Below are 16,568 nucleotides of genomic sequence, written 5' to 3'. Positions count from 1 at the left end.
CATATTGGCGTGAGTAACTTTGTTCAGCATGATTGTAGGTGAAAGTCCTGTCGAGATAAAGAAAAAAATATTCTAAATTGAGCAAAGCTCTGATACTGTGACTGGGAACAAAACACACAAAGAGTAAGCAGGAAGAAAGGACCTCCATTAGCGTCCACTGTATCCAGTGATGATTGATATGATAGCAAGCCCATTCAAACTGCAAATTTTACACATGATTGAGGCTCTATTGGATGTAATGAAATGGCCTTCCTGGATATTGCACTTGAGTGACTGTGTGACCACCAGCACAATAGCTGCTATTATGGTTTGGGCCTTCAACCTATTTTTCATTGTGCCAGGTCCACTGTGTTATTATTGCAGAACTCAGGGTGAACCTGCGGCTTTGGTTACTTGCTGTTACGGATGTGACTGTTCTCTCCAGCGGGAGCAATTCGTAGAGTGTTAATTGACCACTGCAATCACTCAGCAAATTTATGGAACGTCTGAAGGGTCACAGGAGACTTTCAGAGCAGGCTGTCCAGGGAGCAAGCCTGGGCTCTGAGCTGCAGTTGGGGAATTTCAGCTCTTTTTAAGTATACTACAGGTCCATAAACTCCGTCTTCCAAAACTGACCACAGATGAAATGTGTATGATACTAGAAATACTACTTAAATGGGCCATAGATTCATAAAAACGAATCTTATGGGTGTCTTTAGTAGATAATTTTATAGTGATGGTTATATTTAAATAACACAGTTGAAAATGTAATGCCACAATTTCAGAATGTATTATCTCGAAATACAGCCATGACCTAGTTTGTGTTCATTTGTTTCCACTAATACAGATGTGTATCATTCATTGGAGGAGGAATTGCAGCACAGACAGACGGGGCGTGGCCACTGGAGTCCATCTGGCCAACTATAATCAGCTTTAGACAGCAGGGTTACATAGATGAATGCTACATGGTGCATATGCATAAACAGAGCTCTCCTGGTTAGCGACAGCTAACTGATGTCAACCGTTGCATTGTAAAGATCCAAAGTGCAAATATTAATGTGAGTGATGAGGCAATGATCGTGTTGCTATTCACTATTTATTTTCCAGTGCAGTGTGTCAGTGTGTCAGAGTATTAGTTCTAACAAATGTGCATGTGGCCCTGCATCTGGACTCTCTTAATACGGTTTAATCCCTTTTTGTCAGTCGGCCAGGCTTTTTCCTCGCGCCAACACATATATGGTCTATCATTTGTCTTCAAACAGAGAAAAGAAGCGTCCAACAGTATCTTCATCATATTTCATATTATTCTGGTTACTTGAACACCTCTGGAATAATGCCGTTCGCAAACTTTTTTGTATTCAAGGTAAGAGTCATCATTCTGTTTCAAATGAACATTTATCGTCACAGCTTAAATTTATTACCAGTGTGCATGTGCCAAGTATTTTGATGGGTAGTGCAGGTCTGTACTGTATGTATATATATATATATATATATATATATATATATATATATATATATATATATATATATATATATATATATATAAATATATATAAATATATATAAACATTCACTAATTGCAACTTTGACTAAATTATCTTAACAAAAAAGCATTTGTTTTAAATTTGGCTGAATGTATGTATAAAATTACTGTTCATAACATCTCTGAACTTAGTGCCATTAGCTTTTTTAGCTTTTTTTTTCTTTTCTTTGTCACTTTGGAAAAGCTGTGCAGATGAAGTTGCTACATTGTTAACGGCGAGGACAAGTTTTAAGCGACTGACCTGAAATATATTGAAACATAATGTGCCAGAGCACAAAAATATCAATGTTTTTGTCTGTTTCAATGCCTTGTCAGAAAAAGAGACACATATTGATAGATATATGAAAGAGTCAGGATACTGTCCACATTATACTGAATTAAAAAGCCTAAAAAATTCTTCATAGAAGAAAGAAACTGGGAAATTCTTTCTACAATTGCCATGAAGCATTTGGGAGTAATTGCCTTTGAGATGCCAAAAAAACGTAACAGTGATTATATGATAAGCTTTTGAAGCAATGTGCAGCTCTCTTTTCTTGAAAGTTGCCCAGGCATGATGATTTATGAGAGGTTTGAGTCTGTGTTTGGCTGCATGGAGCCTGCATGGTACATGGAGTCTTAATGCCATGCTTATTTACACAGAAATGCAGTACTAATGGGTTTGTGTTACATTGCTAAATCAAGTTGAGCTGTGAAGTGGCTCCCAGCAAACCTTTATGATCCATTAACCAGGAATGGTTTTGCCAGCACATCTGTGCCAGCTGGCAGTAACTGACAAGCCTGTATCATAAGCAGTTTCTGCCAACGATAGCTTTCTTGAGGTTTACCGAGGGTCTCCCTGCTCTCCCGAGCTGATTACATACATGTTGTTTTCTCATTAGCAAAGGCTCCTCGTGGCTCTGTCTTCTGGAAATGTGTGATGGAATGAAGGTAAACATAGTGTGGATGAAATGTTAGACTTGATGTCTTCAGACAGCTCTGGAAGAGAGACAAGTCTGTGGAGTGGTTTGAGTTTGGGTGGAGACGGCAGCCTTTACAGTAGAACTGTAGACAAATATGCACAGACCCCACCCATAGGCCAGCGATCAGCTCCTCTGTCATCACTGTCTTTATCATGCAGACGCAGATTGATTTCCAAGGATCAGATTCCTTGGGATTTATATTGCAAAAGAAAGCCCCACTTTTTCAAACATTTAGAAACATGAAAGGTCTCTGTTGCACTATCTGACTTTTATTGTCTTATTCATAAAAGCTGGCTGTTCTCTGCAGTTTATGCACACAAAGTTTTGATTTTTCCCAAAGCTGCCTTTCGACTGTTGCCAGTGCAATACTTATTTCTGAAAACACCTAATCAAATATGATTTTTTTCCTTTTGAACTACACAGTCAAGGCTGTCATTGATGTCTGCATGCAAAGCTTTTCTTCTGACTTGTGTTTAAGCATATTCTGGATGACTAATTGTCTCGTGCTTCACGGCTCCCATTTAATGAATAAGTCAATCTAAGGCAAGAAAAAAGTCAACAGATACGCAAGTAGGGTTAATATGAAGTCTGAGTAATGTATGGGATTTAATTTACAATGTAAATGATAATCAGTTGGATTAGAAGCATTAGTGAATCATACTGTACCTAATTTATTATTCTGAAATCCTTTCTTCCTCTCCTGAAGTCCCTATGATTTACCTAAACACCCATGGATTTCCGAGCATTTATCTTTATACTTTGCTGTCTGATGGATGATAAGGGCTTTCTGTGATGACTGTAATCAGAGTTATAAGAAGCGCTGCTATGAACGCTGGTAAACCTACACGCACAACCCTGCATTAGAAAAACTGGGATAATATGGAAACGAAAACAACATCTTTTTATTTTTTTAATTCAAATGAAGAAAGAATGAATACAAGATATTTAATATTTTGTCTTGTTTTTGCCATTTTATTTGTTAATATCTTTTCAGTCTTGAAAATCTGGTTAGCAACAAGTAAAGACTTTACCACTCAGTAATCCTTCACAGCACTTAAAAGATACCCTTGCATTGAGGATACCAAGTGATAAATACCATCCACTTGAGGGGGAGAAAAATGTACATACATCTCTTTCAATCTTAAATTGTGGAATAGCTTGCCAGATAATCTGAAACAAAGTAAAAACATCATACAGTTCAAAAATAGTTTAAAACACATCATGATTAGTAAATACCAACAAGATTAAAGGATAAGACGCAAGAGAGAGAATTATGGAATTATGCACGTAATAATTACTGATCTTTTTGTCCTTGTTTTAATCAGGACTATTTACTATTTATTTTTCCTTTTTTTTCTTTTCTTACTGGTTCTTTGTTGTTACATATATTTTTCTTTCGTGTTTGCTTCTTTTTTGGGTGGAAATGCTAGAAAGCATTTGTTATAGAAAGTTTAAATAATAATAATGTGAAGGTTAAAGGGTAGGCATTTATAAGCTCAGAGCTTCAGCCTATTCCTTTTCGATCCAAATGATTACACAACATGTTATGAATGAGTGTACCATACTGAGCATGTGATCGAAATAAATAAATAAATAAAAAAAAATCTTTGTTCGAGGAACATTGCAACATATCAATTATATTTTCCCCCTCATCTTGTAACCAAGATATCTTCTATTTATTTGTGCTCTTCAGCCTTTTTGTAAAATCCAAATCAACCGTTGACATTACCTATTTGAAATAAAATGATTAAACTGCTGCTCTTCCAGCCTTTTTCTTGGAACAAGCTTTTATTTAAAAAATCTGATGCAGGGGATACAAGGGAGGAATGGATATGAACTAATTAATATCAAAAAGGAAAGGAAAGGAAACTGATGACACATACATACAGTAGACTTTAGGTTCCTTCGGCCTGCAGTGAAATAAAGTCCTATTGAGTGTAAGGACATTTTCCCTACTGTCCCACCATATTCCCCTTTTGTGCCTTTATCTATCAAGTAAACGGTGGCATCGAGGTTGTGGCTCGGCGGATAAATGAGATAGGCCAATCAGTAGGCTCTCCTCCTCTATAATAAGTACTTTCACTGGGTCAGATAGCATGAGTTTATCATGAGCAAAGGAGGAGCAGGGGGTTGTGGTTGGCATGGGCAATAGAGGGAAAGAGACTAACAACAATGCTTCAAAGTCTCTTTGTATTTTGGTAAGTATTTGATCCATTGTCCCTGCTGGTCTTCAGAGACCACCACCAACATGGCATCATCTTACTCAGGTTGACAGGGTTTTGTATAGCTAAGATTCCCTGAAAGATTAGGGTCAGGTGAATCCCAGGGTTAAGAGAGAGTGGGAGGAACAGGGATCTCATCATTGTTTTAGGTTTGCTTCTATGAGAACAGGAGACCGTTAGATAAGGAAGCAGTTGTTTAAAAGATTTAGAGTGAGCTTTATCTTCACTGAAAGTTGTAATTATGCACATTGTTTTGTTAGAGGATCAAAAATATACAAGAAAAAAAAAGCAAAATAAGCACATAACTGTCTCTTTATCTGTTTGGGATTATAAATCCTTCTTAGAGGATGATCACAATGTTTTTTTCCCCTCACCAGACTTCCTACTAGTGCAAGAACAGCTCGCCTTTATCCCTCACTCAGTTGCAAAAAATTAATGGGTGGAATATCTTGAAAAATATGCAAATAAAAGCCAAAGAGGGAAACATCTGAGGCACACCACAACGAATGGGAATTGGGAGGATTCTAATTCAACAATGACATGATTTATTGTCAGATTGTGAGTAATGAAACATTTAGTGTGTCAGTCCAGAAGGCTTGGCTTCCTGGAAAATGTAGCATTTGGTCAAAGTTCTGTTAACTTATTTACCTCAATCTGTTCTGCACTGACACTTTGGAAAACACTCAAGACCTTGTAATATAATATGGCTTTTATCATTTTTTCATTAATACCATTTGTTATAATATGCTTGGATGCTGAAAAGGCAGTAAAGATAAGTGATCAATCACCACAGAATGCAATAAAAGTTCATTACAGGCCAGAAGCAAGTTATCGGATCTTGACAACTATACTAAACTATGTGACTGTTGGTAAAACCTTTGTCTAGTCTCATATATTCAAAATGAAAAGACTTCCTAGAAAACCTCCTTGCGTCAGCATGTGCAGCTCTCTGAGTTCAGAACACAGGCTTTTCGCCTGCTCATGAATGGATGGGACAGAGATGTTATCTGGCCTTGGGGAGGATGTTTGCGGAGTGGGAGTGGAAGGGCTGTGCAGCCTCAGTGTGCTAATGCAGCTAACGGCCAGGAAAGCAGAGTGTTGACTCTGCAGATTTAAGCCAGCTACTGATGGCTACGGGGCTAAATACTGACCCCATGGACTAATAAAGAAAATCACCTCAGGCACGAGCCGCAGGGGTCAGAGGTAACCGCATGGCTGGGAAAAACAAGGCCACGGCTTTCGATCACTATTCTGCCTAATTGAAATGACAGTTGAAGACCAGCGAGGGTAACAGTGTTTATTTACGTCTTTGTTACACAGTGAGCAAGCACAAAGATATGCCTGTCCCTGCCAGGGATGACATCGCTCCTGTATGCTGTCTGGCTCTGGGATCTCTGCACCAGTACAATAAGGACTTCCTGTCTGCCATCAGATTCCCCAGCATTCCACCCAGGCCCTGGATGAGGCGAGGGGGCTGCTGGGGACATGGTTTAATGAGAGAGTGTGGTTCCTAATCAGACTGACAACATTAACCTGTTCCCTTCTTTTGACCTCGACGCTGACCCTCAGTCTGAGCCGCTGTTTATTAGAGAACTGCAACAGGCTTCACTTTGCTGGAGTTGAACAGCATGCTTTTCCTGTGCTAAGCCCGACTGTCAAGACCCATTGTGTCTGTGATTGCCCCACCCTTAGTCTTACTGCAAAATTGTTGCTGTACAGCTAATAAGTGTGTCCAAAAAAAAAAAAAAAAAGTGTGGGGGGCACTAACTTAATGCTCTTATAGCTCCTAATGAAATGAAAGCATATGGTTAATACAACCATACAACCAGTGGATTAACTTCAAAAAAAAAAAAGGATAGAACAGTAAATAGCGATAAATTAAAAATACGCATTTAATACATCCAAATAGGGCTGTTCGATTAATCGATTTTAAATCGTAATCGCGATTATGTAATTAGAACGATGTTAAAACGTGAAAATCGTAAAATCGATTTTTCACTTTTGTTTTTTTTTTTTTTTTTTTTTTAACCTTGTCTGCACACATATTAATGATTGATACCATATTAATGATTGATGGAAATACCTCTCAATACCTGCGACAAGTGCCCCATCGGAGAGGCTCTTTAGTGTAGGAGGGGCGTTGTAACATGCCACTGGGCATCTCTCAAGCCAGATGCGGTAGACCGGCTCGTGTTCCTTGCAAAAAACTTGCAAATGTGAATAGCAAATGTAACGACTGACATTACACACCTCTACCTCCTTCATGGGTTGCATTATTATTTAGCATGCAAAGACCCAGTTTAGTTTAATTAGAAAATGTCTTGTTTTATTTAATTGGAAATATAACTTACTGTATGTTTGCTTGCTGTTTGCTTACTGCTGATTTGCTGATTTTTTTTTTCAGAGATAAAACTTTATATTTTATTATATTTTTTAAAACTTTTTTTCAACTTATTTTACAGAGTTTTGCACTTTATTCATTCATTTTTGGTTTAATAAGAGCAAAGTTTGCACTTAAAGCCCAATGGGGCACATGTTCAATAAAAAAACAGCATATTTGAAATAATTTCTTTGCCTTTTGTCAATTCACAAAATAATCGTAATCGTAATCGAAAATCGGATTTTGAGAGAAAGAAATCGAGATTTTATTTTTGGGCAAAATCGAACAGCCCTACATCCAAATAAGTTCAAATGAATACGTAAAAATTAAGTGCATTCTCTCTGCTGATGGAAACACAGATGCTGCTGTTTGAAGACATGGAGGAGGACAGTAAATTCTCTTGTTTCACTGAGGTCAAGGTGAGAAAGCAACCCTGAGCAACTCAAGTACTAAAACAGCCTACTGCTGCCCGGTATGACGACATATTCAGCATTAATGGCCTCCTGAGAGGGAGACCAGCACAGGAGGAAAAGAACACAAATACTCTCCTCTAACATCCCAGCCGTATGGAGGACAGGCCGGATTATACATGCGGCAGCACAATACAAGCATGTGCTGCAAGGGATTACACCGTCATTTTAGGTCTACACTAAATTTATCGTTTAAATTCAAACACACTCAGTCCCAGTGAGCAAACCATGTTTGAGTAACCCGCGGTGCATCCCTGGCCTCACTGCTCAAACATGCCTATCTGTTTGTGCTGAGTATAAGTTAAAAAATTAATAAATCATCAGACAAAGCCTTCCAGTGCAAAAAAGACAGCATTTCTACAAATAGGACACTGCAATTTCCGAAGAGCAAAAGTACTTTGTGTCATGGAAATTCTCATCATGGCAACTGGATGAATCAGCTCATGGTCATTAAAAAAGTCCATTCAGAGCAGGAAATGAGCAACTATTGTGCTGCCGTTTTCTAATTTAGCTGCTGAGAAGGTTCAGGTTTCTGTCGTCATTTCAGTCCGAGAAATTAAAGGATCACTGTCTTGCTTTCTCAGTCACTGGCAGTGGGCACGAACGTTGATGCTTGTCACTGGTGACTAATAAGTGCACAACATTAGACCCCTGGTTTCCACATTTCTGCTCATAATTTTCAAGCCATTTGCAGGTGCCGCACCGCAAACACAGCCCCTCTAGAAAGAAGCCTAATAGTCATATAAATCTAGTCAAAATTGTCTTATCTTAAGCAAAAACATTTTTGCCAATGGGGTAAGAACATTTTTTCTTGACTAGCACTCATTCTAAAAGAAAACTAAAAAGTTTTGATGGTCAATTTAGGACCAGTGTTAAGGTTTAAAAATAAATCAAGCAAAAGCAGTGTCCATAAAGGACAAAGTCTTTGAAAAGCATCCCACTTTGTCAAAAGAATATATGAAAGAAATCACTGAGTGAACTGCTTAAAAAAAATCTTGAAATATTGAAAGAGATTTGCACAGTAAATGTGGATACTGCTGTAATTCAGCCTTCTGCTTGTCCATATGCGTACCCGTCAACACGGCATATGGCAGTGTAGACAACACCAAATATATCCAATAATGAGTGATAATCCACCCTGGCTGTAAACAAAGATTGTTTATACTTCAGACGCTGTATATTATTGTTAGCCTCATGTTGAAGAGCTACACCTTTACAGCACTGAGACACAGGAGGTTTTAGGATTTCTCCCTGGTCTCAGTTGTTTTATTCAAGGCTATTTTCAAAAAGTAAACACATTTTGTTCTCATTTCACCACAGTATGAATCAAATTAGGTGTTCAATGTATTCCCTCTGAAGACTCAGTTTTTTTAGAAAAACAAATTGCTGTAATTGAAAAAATTGGCTTGATTGACTGCTATGAGCTGAAAGGGGAATATTTTAATTGTGTAAAGAAAGAAATTTCTCTGCTGAGAAATGCAACCAAAGGGAACTTTTAGACTCATCCTCCATGCCTTTCTTTTTGTAGGTTTTTCCTTTTATCTTGATATTTGTCTGCTAAATTAAAAATGATCATAGACAAATCTGACTAGTATTAACATTTTATTAGATTTAGATTAGATTCTTCCTTACCAATTGATATTTGGCTTTTCTTAAACTGTAGTTTAAAAAGAAAAAAACATCTTCAGTGGAGAAAGTGAAATATTAATCATGTTTCCATAACAAAAGCCCACTTTTTCCTACATAAATAAAACAGAAAAAGTCAAGCCGACAAAGCAAATGTTTTATGAAAAGGGGACGGTATTAAAGCGAGCAACATAAAATATTCCCATGGCTTGGGCTTCTCAAAGTGAGGGGTTGCCAGCTTCTCCTGGTGCTGCCACTTCACGGAAACTTCACGAGCTCATGGTAAACTTGAGGCAAAGAAATGATGTCCACAGACAGTTCTGATCGCTGGGAGGGTTTCTGCTATTGTTGCCATCTGCTCAATACTTCCCACTTCAAAGAAGCAAACTGAATCTGAAATAACTTTTCCCTCTTAGTTTACGAGTGAGGGTCATTTGTGTCACTTTATAGAGCTATTTCCACCAATTGTCCCCTGCAACATCTGCTCATAACCCTCCGGATAAATATGGATCATCAAATCATCTGCCACGCTTAATTAAACCCTACATCACTGCCTTTCTGGGAGGCTTCAAAGAGCGCCATACCCAAAGGGGGTCATGCAGATAAGACGTCAGTGGTTTTGCTTTGCACAAAAGAGGATGCTTAAAAGCTGGTTTGGTGAAAATAGGTCAGTGTGGGCAGCTGTAGGTAATGTGTCCCTAGCCGGGCTTGTGGTCCAGCATGCTTCTCCCCATATTTAACACCCTTTGTGCCATCCTCTCGGCACTAATCTGTCTTTTCACTGATTGTTAAAATTAATTTGCAGTGATGTCTATGAGGGCCCGAGCATTGTTAAGAAAGCTCAAAGCAGCTACTACTGAGCAAGTTACCAATGGTGGGGCCTTTGTCCTCAGTCTGCCCCTTTCTAAATACCCATGACAGCAGCTTTGAAATGCCAGCATGATGAAGCTCAGATGCTCTGGCTGCAGAGATCACTCTTACCACACTTGTAGGGCTGTACCAAAAACCATCTCTCGACAAACACAAACTCAGAATAGATTCGAAAATCAGTCCAGCGTGACTTGCTTATTCATGTCTCACGATTATCCCCGTTAGCTCCGAAATTGCAGATAAACCTAATATTTATTTTCCTTTATTTCCTCAAAGTTATCTAAACAGTAGAAGCACCAAAAGACATCAGTGGAAAGAGATAACCATATCACTTCAGAGTGTTTGGCATCAACACAAAATGATGTTCCCATGGGAAAATCACAGACACAACTATTTGTGTTGAGCTCTCCAGTGGTGCTCATAATGGCATTAATTGTGTGCAGGGAAAGTTGGAGAGCAGGCTAGCCACAGAGCGCTCCAGAGAAAGCCGCATCTTATAAAGGTCTCTGAGAGCTTGCTGCCGTCTGCAGCGTTGAAGGGAGTCAGAGCTGTTGTTTCCCGAATTGTCTGCCTATCTAGCGTCTTTAATGCCTCTCCCTCTTTTATCTGTCTTTATTTAATCGGCTCCTTTGTGTTTATGTCTGATCTCTTGTCTCTCACATAAACTCTCTCGTTGGCTTTCCCCCCAACCATTAAAAGAAAAAGGGGGGAGTTAATGACACAAACATTTCTGGCATCTGCAGTGGAGTGTGGATCCCTTGTCCCTGTCATCCACACTTTCACTCTACATTAACAGACAAACCGAGAAACTTGAGGGAGACATGTTGCACTCAAAGACAGACTTAAACATAGAGCACACAAGTTAAAGTGTGAGCTGGGTAGCTGTGGGTGGATGTAGTGGGAGAGCTCCTATCATCAAATTAAACTTCCATCACTTTCAAAGACATACTCAGATTCCAGAAAGCCAATCAGCCAATCTAAGACAAATGATTTTGTTGAGCTTTCCTGCCACACTGGGCGTGGGAACAGAACAGATTCTCGGAAATACAGCGCCAGTAAATTATTTCCCTTCTGCTTCAAAGACCTGAACGACAACAAAAAAAGGTTTGTGTTTATGCGCATTGTTGTCTTTGAGTCCATCAGTCTCAGCTGGTGTCTAGAGCGCATGTATTAATAACGTTGAAGACGTGGTCAGGTCTTCTCACGTGCGACAGATTGAGAAACAAAACCAAAGACGGATGCCAACTCTTAAGTGGGCGTTTAAACCAGGATTACGATTTTCTCGAGGCAGCATTTTGATCAAAGCCGTTTAGAAAACCTTTCCTTTCCTTTTCCCCCCCACACACCCCCTTCCCCCTCCCAGAGCACACAATCCAACCCCCAAATCATGTCTGCCTTGCTGCTGCTAATCATTGGTGGTCTCCTGACTGCCAAGAGTAATTGATTAGGGAGAGGGGGACTGGTTGTTGAGGGGAGGGAATGGAGGGGAAAGTTCAGCACAGAAGTTCTGAAGGTCACTGCCCTTTTCTTCTCCCCTCTGAACTCTTTTTCTCATGCTATTAGGTATCAAGCATGGGGGAAACTGCAAATATTTGGCACACTTTCCAGGAGGTTTTGGTGGTGGCAAGCACTAACAGGAAGGTCCGTGTAAGCAAAATGGAGGCGTCTAGCTTGAGGGAAACGATGATGGTGAAAAAGCTTGATTCATAGCGTGTTGATGTACGAAGTCAACATCTTTGGTGTAAGATGCTCATTTTTGGAGACCCCCATGCTGCTTGGATGCCACCACATTTGTTTGGTCCCTGGTAGCAGTTAAATATACTTAAGAATATAAAGAGTGGAGAAGATTTTTTTTTTTTTTTTTTTTGTGAAGTAGTTACTCCCTCCGTCTCTCCTGATTTTACAGGAAGAGGTGACATTCCTTTCCTCTGGAAAGTGACTCACGCTGCTGTCTTGTTTAGTAAATGCAATTACAGACTGGTAAAAGCATTCCGCTCCTCTGTGGATTAAGATCCTTTTTTTAAGGGTGTGTGTGTGTTTGCCTGTGTGAGTTCCCTGTATTACCAAACAGGGTAATGTTCACCACAGAACTCACCGCTGGACTATGGATGCAGAGTCCTGATGCATAGGGAAATATAACTGCAGCAGGAAATGTTGGTCATGTTTCACAGTGCTGCAGCTGAGCAAGAGGTGAGGGCGTCTGAAGGAAGGAGCCTTCCCAGAGCAGAGGGCTTGTGTTGACATTGGCCGCGCAGCCGTCTCTGCACTGTCCAGAGTTTACCACTCTCTGCTTGTGAGACCATTGAAAACACAATCAGAGCATGCTCAGATACTCACAGACCTGTCTGGACATGTAGACTAACTCAGAGAGTGTGCAGTGAGGTCCAGCGATGTAAGTGTGCCAGTGCATGGAGAAAGTCAAACAAAACCAAGAGGCCAAGTTAAAGACAAATAATTAGAATTGTGTAAAATGCATATATTGGGACGTGAGACTTTGAGTGTGAATAGTGGGTTTCAATGTTTGTCTCGGTTAACTCTTCTACTCATTGCCTCAGGCTGGAGCAGCTGTGAAACATTCATCTTTGTCTGCTCTGTCACTTGCCCTGTCTCTCAACATGTATCATAAGGGACTCATTTTTCATAAATCTGCAAATAAAGCCACAATCTTTGCCTGATTTCAAACATAACCCCTACAAAGGAGATGGAACATTAATTTTACATATACTTTTCCTTCCCCCTACTGCTTGTGTATATCTTCAAACATGTACAAAGGATTATGACAAAACTTGATATTCTTGCAAATGCCAGATCAAGATATCATGGAAGCCAGAATCACTAGGTTGTGAATGAAAAACACTTGTGTGGTTTAACTTTATCCAGACGTGCGAATACCAGTGGAGGTCCTTATAAGAAGTGGAGGGCTCTGTTTTATGTCCTGTCAGTGTGGTGTGTTTGCTCTGTACTGCCCCCCTTTGTTGGTGTTGAAGTATTGATAAGGATTATATCACAGACCCCCAGTTTCAAATTCCTCCTGAACAGAAATGCATGTTTTCATACTTCATTATTGTCACCACTAATCCCAAAATATTGTTTTTACACATAGGACTGGTTTTGTCCGCCAACTTTAAATGTTGTGCAACTCTGAGCGTACATTTGGACCCTCTAGCGTCTGAGCTATCTGAGATAAACCAAACTTTCTTCAACCTGAACACCATTCTTTTGTAATTTTTCACAGGGGTTGTGAAGTGTCAACTTGTCTCCCATAAAAATCTCCTTGAGATGCTTTATTTTGTGCAACAAAGACTCCCTGGAACTTAATAACCTGAAAAACTCACGGTGTTTAGGAAAATATAATTAACAACTCTGGCTTACATCTGCTTCCACTAAATGAAATTATACTACTTCATGCCAGCTGTTTAGCCTATAAGTTATGAATACTTAATGTGTCTGAGGTTGGCTTTTATTTGGGGGGAAAATATTAAAACCCCAATAAAGCCAACCTTTCTAGTAGAGTTTTAATTTAAACATAAAGCTGAGATTTCCATTTGAATGTGGGCACCACTGTGCACTGGCACTTCATTTTATGACAGGTGGAACATATGCAGATTAACTCAAAAGGGACATGTTGGGAAAAAGAAAGGAGCTTTTCTGTGCTTGACAGCATGTATTTGGGCATCTGAAGTAAGTACCAGCTCAAAACTCCAACATAACACAAAATGGTTAAATCCCCGTGGACCCGCTTGGAAAGCTTCAGGTTTTTCAGGGTTCTGGTAAAATTATTCAGCCTCCTTAGGTTTTTGTCCATGCTGAATGTGAAATCATGCTACACTTGCTGTATCTCAGAAGTGGGAAGTCGGAGCGACGTTGCTTTATCTTTTTATTTTGCTTTTAAAGGCAAATTCTCATCAGCACTTATAAAAAAAGCAACTTCTTTCAGCTTTTCCCTTTTCGGGATTATCAATATACATTTTTGAGTAGGAAATCCAACTTTTCTTTTGATTTTTCCAGCTTTATCTTAGAAATGATGAGTAACTATTTTGTGTCAAATATGCATCAATAAGCACATAAGAGTACAAAAACATCAACAATAACAAACGCCCTGGAGAAGGGACGTGTAGGAGTTGAAGCCCTCAAAGCTAGATGTTATAAATGGAGGTGTGGAGACATGATTGAAAAGGAAGCTGTTATATCTCTGTGGCATCCCAGGATACTGTGTCACCTTTTGGGGAAAAAATAAAAGGGCAAATATATCTTCTTTAAAGCCTTAGGAGTTGCAAAATAAACATTTTGACTTTTGAAAAGTGGTATCAAATTTCCCGAAACCTGAAAAAGAGAAAACAGTGATGCTTTCATTTTTATGAATGTAGAACTGAAAGAAACTGAGGCAGGGTGTGGCAGAGTTAAAAAAAAGAAGCTGCAGTTTACTTTCACTCAAAAGAAAGGCAGAAATGTGAGAGAGGTGGCTGCTGGGTGAAATATAATTATTTTTAACGCTGCTGTCACTTCATGAGCATGAGAGAAAAGTATGTATATCATCTTTTCAAATAGGCCTTCAGTGTGGGTGGTGTTCAATGGGTTCAAGTTGATGTTGGATGATTCATCTCATAACACAGAGCAGGACCGGGCCTGTGGAATGAGGGAAATGTCATCTGATGCTATACGGGTTGTGTGAGCCATGCATCCGCCAGCCCATATTCTAGCAAGTCCCCTACAGATGACCCTCATAGAAATTAAATATGGACTTGTGTTAATGCAACCACATGTCCTGGCCCATGCACGGTCTTGCATGGACACCGATGTACACACACACACAATCATAGAAATGCATCTCGGCTATTATTTTAAGAAACTTCTCTTTCCATTATCATCTGTAAGTTGATCAGGGTACAGCTGTCTTGTTAGTCTTTTGAAACCAGAGTGCATCTATAATGATGCTGCTTACCATATCAAAGCATGTTGAGGCGAGCATTCATTTCAAGTGTCCACCGGAGCACATGAAGAGGTCCAATTTTTTTTCTTTTTTTCATTTTCTCCTCACCAACACACAATACAACTGGCCAGACTGTGTGCAGTTGCTGTCGTGACAATCATATCCACATGTTCTCCCAAACAAGTGGATGGTGGTTTATCACCCTTTCAATGTGCAGAGGTTTGTCTGATTATATTGAGTATTTTCTATTATACCATAGTGTGTGTGTGCAGCTGGAGGGCCACTGCGATGGCAAATGCAAAAGCAGGGAAACGGTGGAGAAAGGACGCTAATCGTTTCACACGCAGGCTGTTTTGCTGCTCGTGTTTGCACAGTGAGACCGACCGCGTGCAGGACCAAGAAGAGAAGATTAACGAGGGAGCTCTGCATCCACACCTGAATGAAGTCAGATCACGTGAGGGAGAAACCATCCAAATCACTGTGGAGGATCTGGGGATAGTTAACACCAACTTCAGCCTGCTGGATGAGGAGCCACCGGCCCAGAGGAGCAACATGGCTCGCTCAGCCAGCTCTGCTTCCGCCTACAGAAGGAATCTAAAAAGGAAAGGCCTGAAGCCTCTTTTTTCGCTCCCTATTCAAGTAGTAACCATTTCCAGAGAAGGAGAGGACGATGAGCAAGAGGAAGATCATTTGCTTTTTGAGTGTGGCACTGATAGCTCACCTGCCTCTGATGGCCTCCTGACACCACCTATCATCAATCTGATCCCACCCACTCCCTCTGATGTTGTAGATGACGACCAGTTCTTTGACAACAGTTCAGAGGAAAATGAGGCCCATACATCTGGCAGCGATGGAGGCTTCACTGCTGGAGACCAGGAGACCTACGTGGAAAAAACGGGGTGTGTGGAATCAAAGGAGTTAACAGAGGGATCCATACTGACTGACAGCCTGATCAGCGCTGACAGTGAAGCAGAGCCTGAGGAACACAATCGCGATGAGCTTGGAGAACAAAGACAGACTGTGCTGGTTAAAAAAGGGAATACAGATGAAATAAAAGCCAAGTTTTTATGGAGTGCCTTTCAGGTGACTCCTCTCCATGAATATCCAAAGAAAAGTGAGTTTGACTTTATATTTAAATACCGACTTTGACGCACTACAGTTGTAGGTCTCTGCTGTCTAATCATGATGTCGCTAGAGAGTAAATCGAAATATTTTATCCTTGTTCGATGACATGGTCGATTTCTGGGGCCGATTGGACTGTCGGTTAACAGTTGTGTACCTGAGCCGCTCTTCAGCATGATACTATTTAAACTCCAACATTTTAAGTTTAACCTGCAGCTGTGCTTGAAGGTCAGCATGATTCAGTGTCACAAGAAGCTCGGCTTCAGCTAATTCAGTTAAACTGTCCAAAAACTGAAGTTGGCACAAAGCTGAAGCTCACTTTGGTTCATTGCTTCAACTTGACAGCTGTCCTTTTATAAACTGCAGAACTGAAAGCTGAAAATAAAAAAGCCATCTTGAGGGTCGGTAAACCACTACGATTTTGAGATTTGCCCATTGGGAACAGTACAGCCTACATAAAATTAACA

At 40.0% G+C, this 16,568-nt stretch overlaps 1 protein-coding gene across 1 annotated transcript in view; it reads left to right on the top strand.

Annotated features, from left to right (window-relative positions):
- Positions 1-974: 974 nt before the first annotated feature.
- The window catches only part of LOC133463526 (uncharacterized), a 30,262-nt gene continuing 14,668 nt past the window's right edge, over positions 975-16,568 (top strand). The window contains exon 1 of the mRNA XM_061745102.1: positions 975-1,342. Within this exon, the coding sequence (XP_061601086.1) occupies positions 1,216-1,342 (127 nt within the window). The 5' untranslated portion in view covers positions 975-1,215. The remainder of the gene's footprint in view (positions 1,343-16,568) is intronic.

Source organism: Cololabis saira, chromosome 17 (assembly GCF_033807715.1).
Source record: "Cololabis saira isolate AMF1-May2022 chromosome 17, fColSai1.1, whole genome shotgun sequence".
Classification (NCBI taxonomy): Eukaryota; Metazoa; Chordata; class Actinopteri; order Beloniformes; family Belonidae; genus Cololabis; species Cololabis saira.
This window is presented reverse-complemented; position numbering and strand designations above follow the sequence as displayed.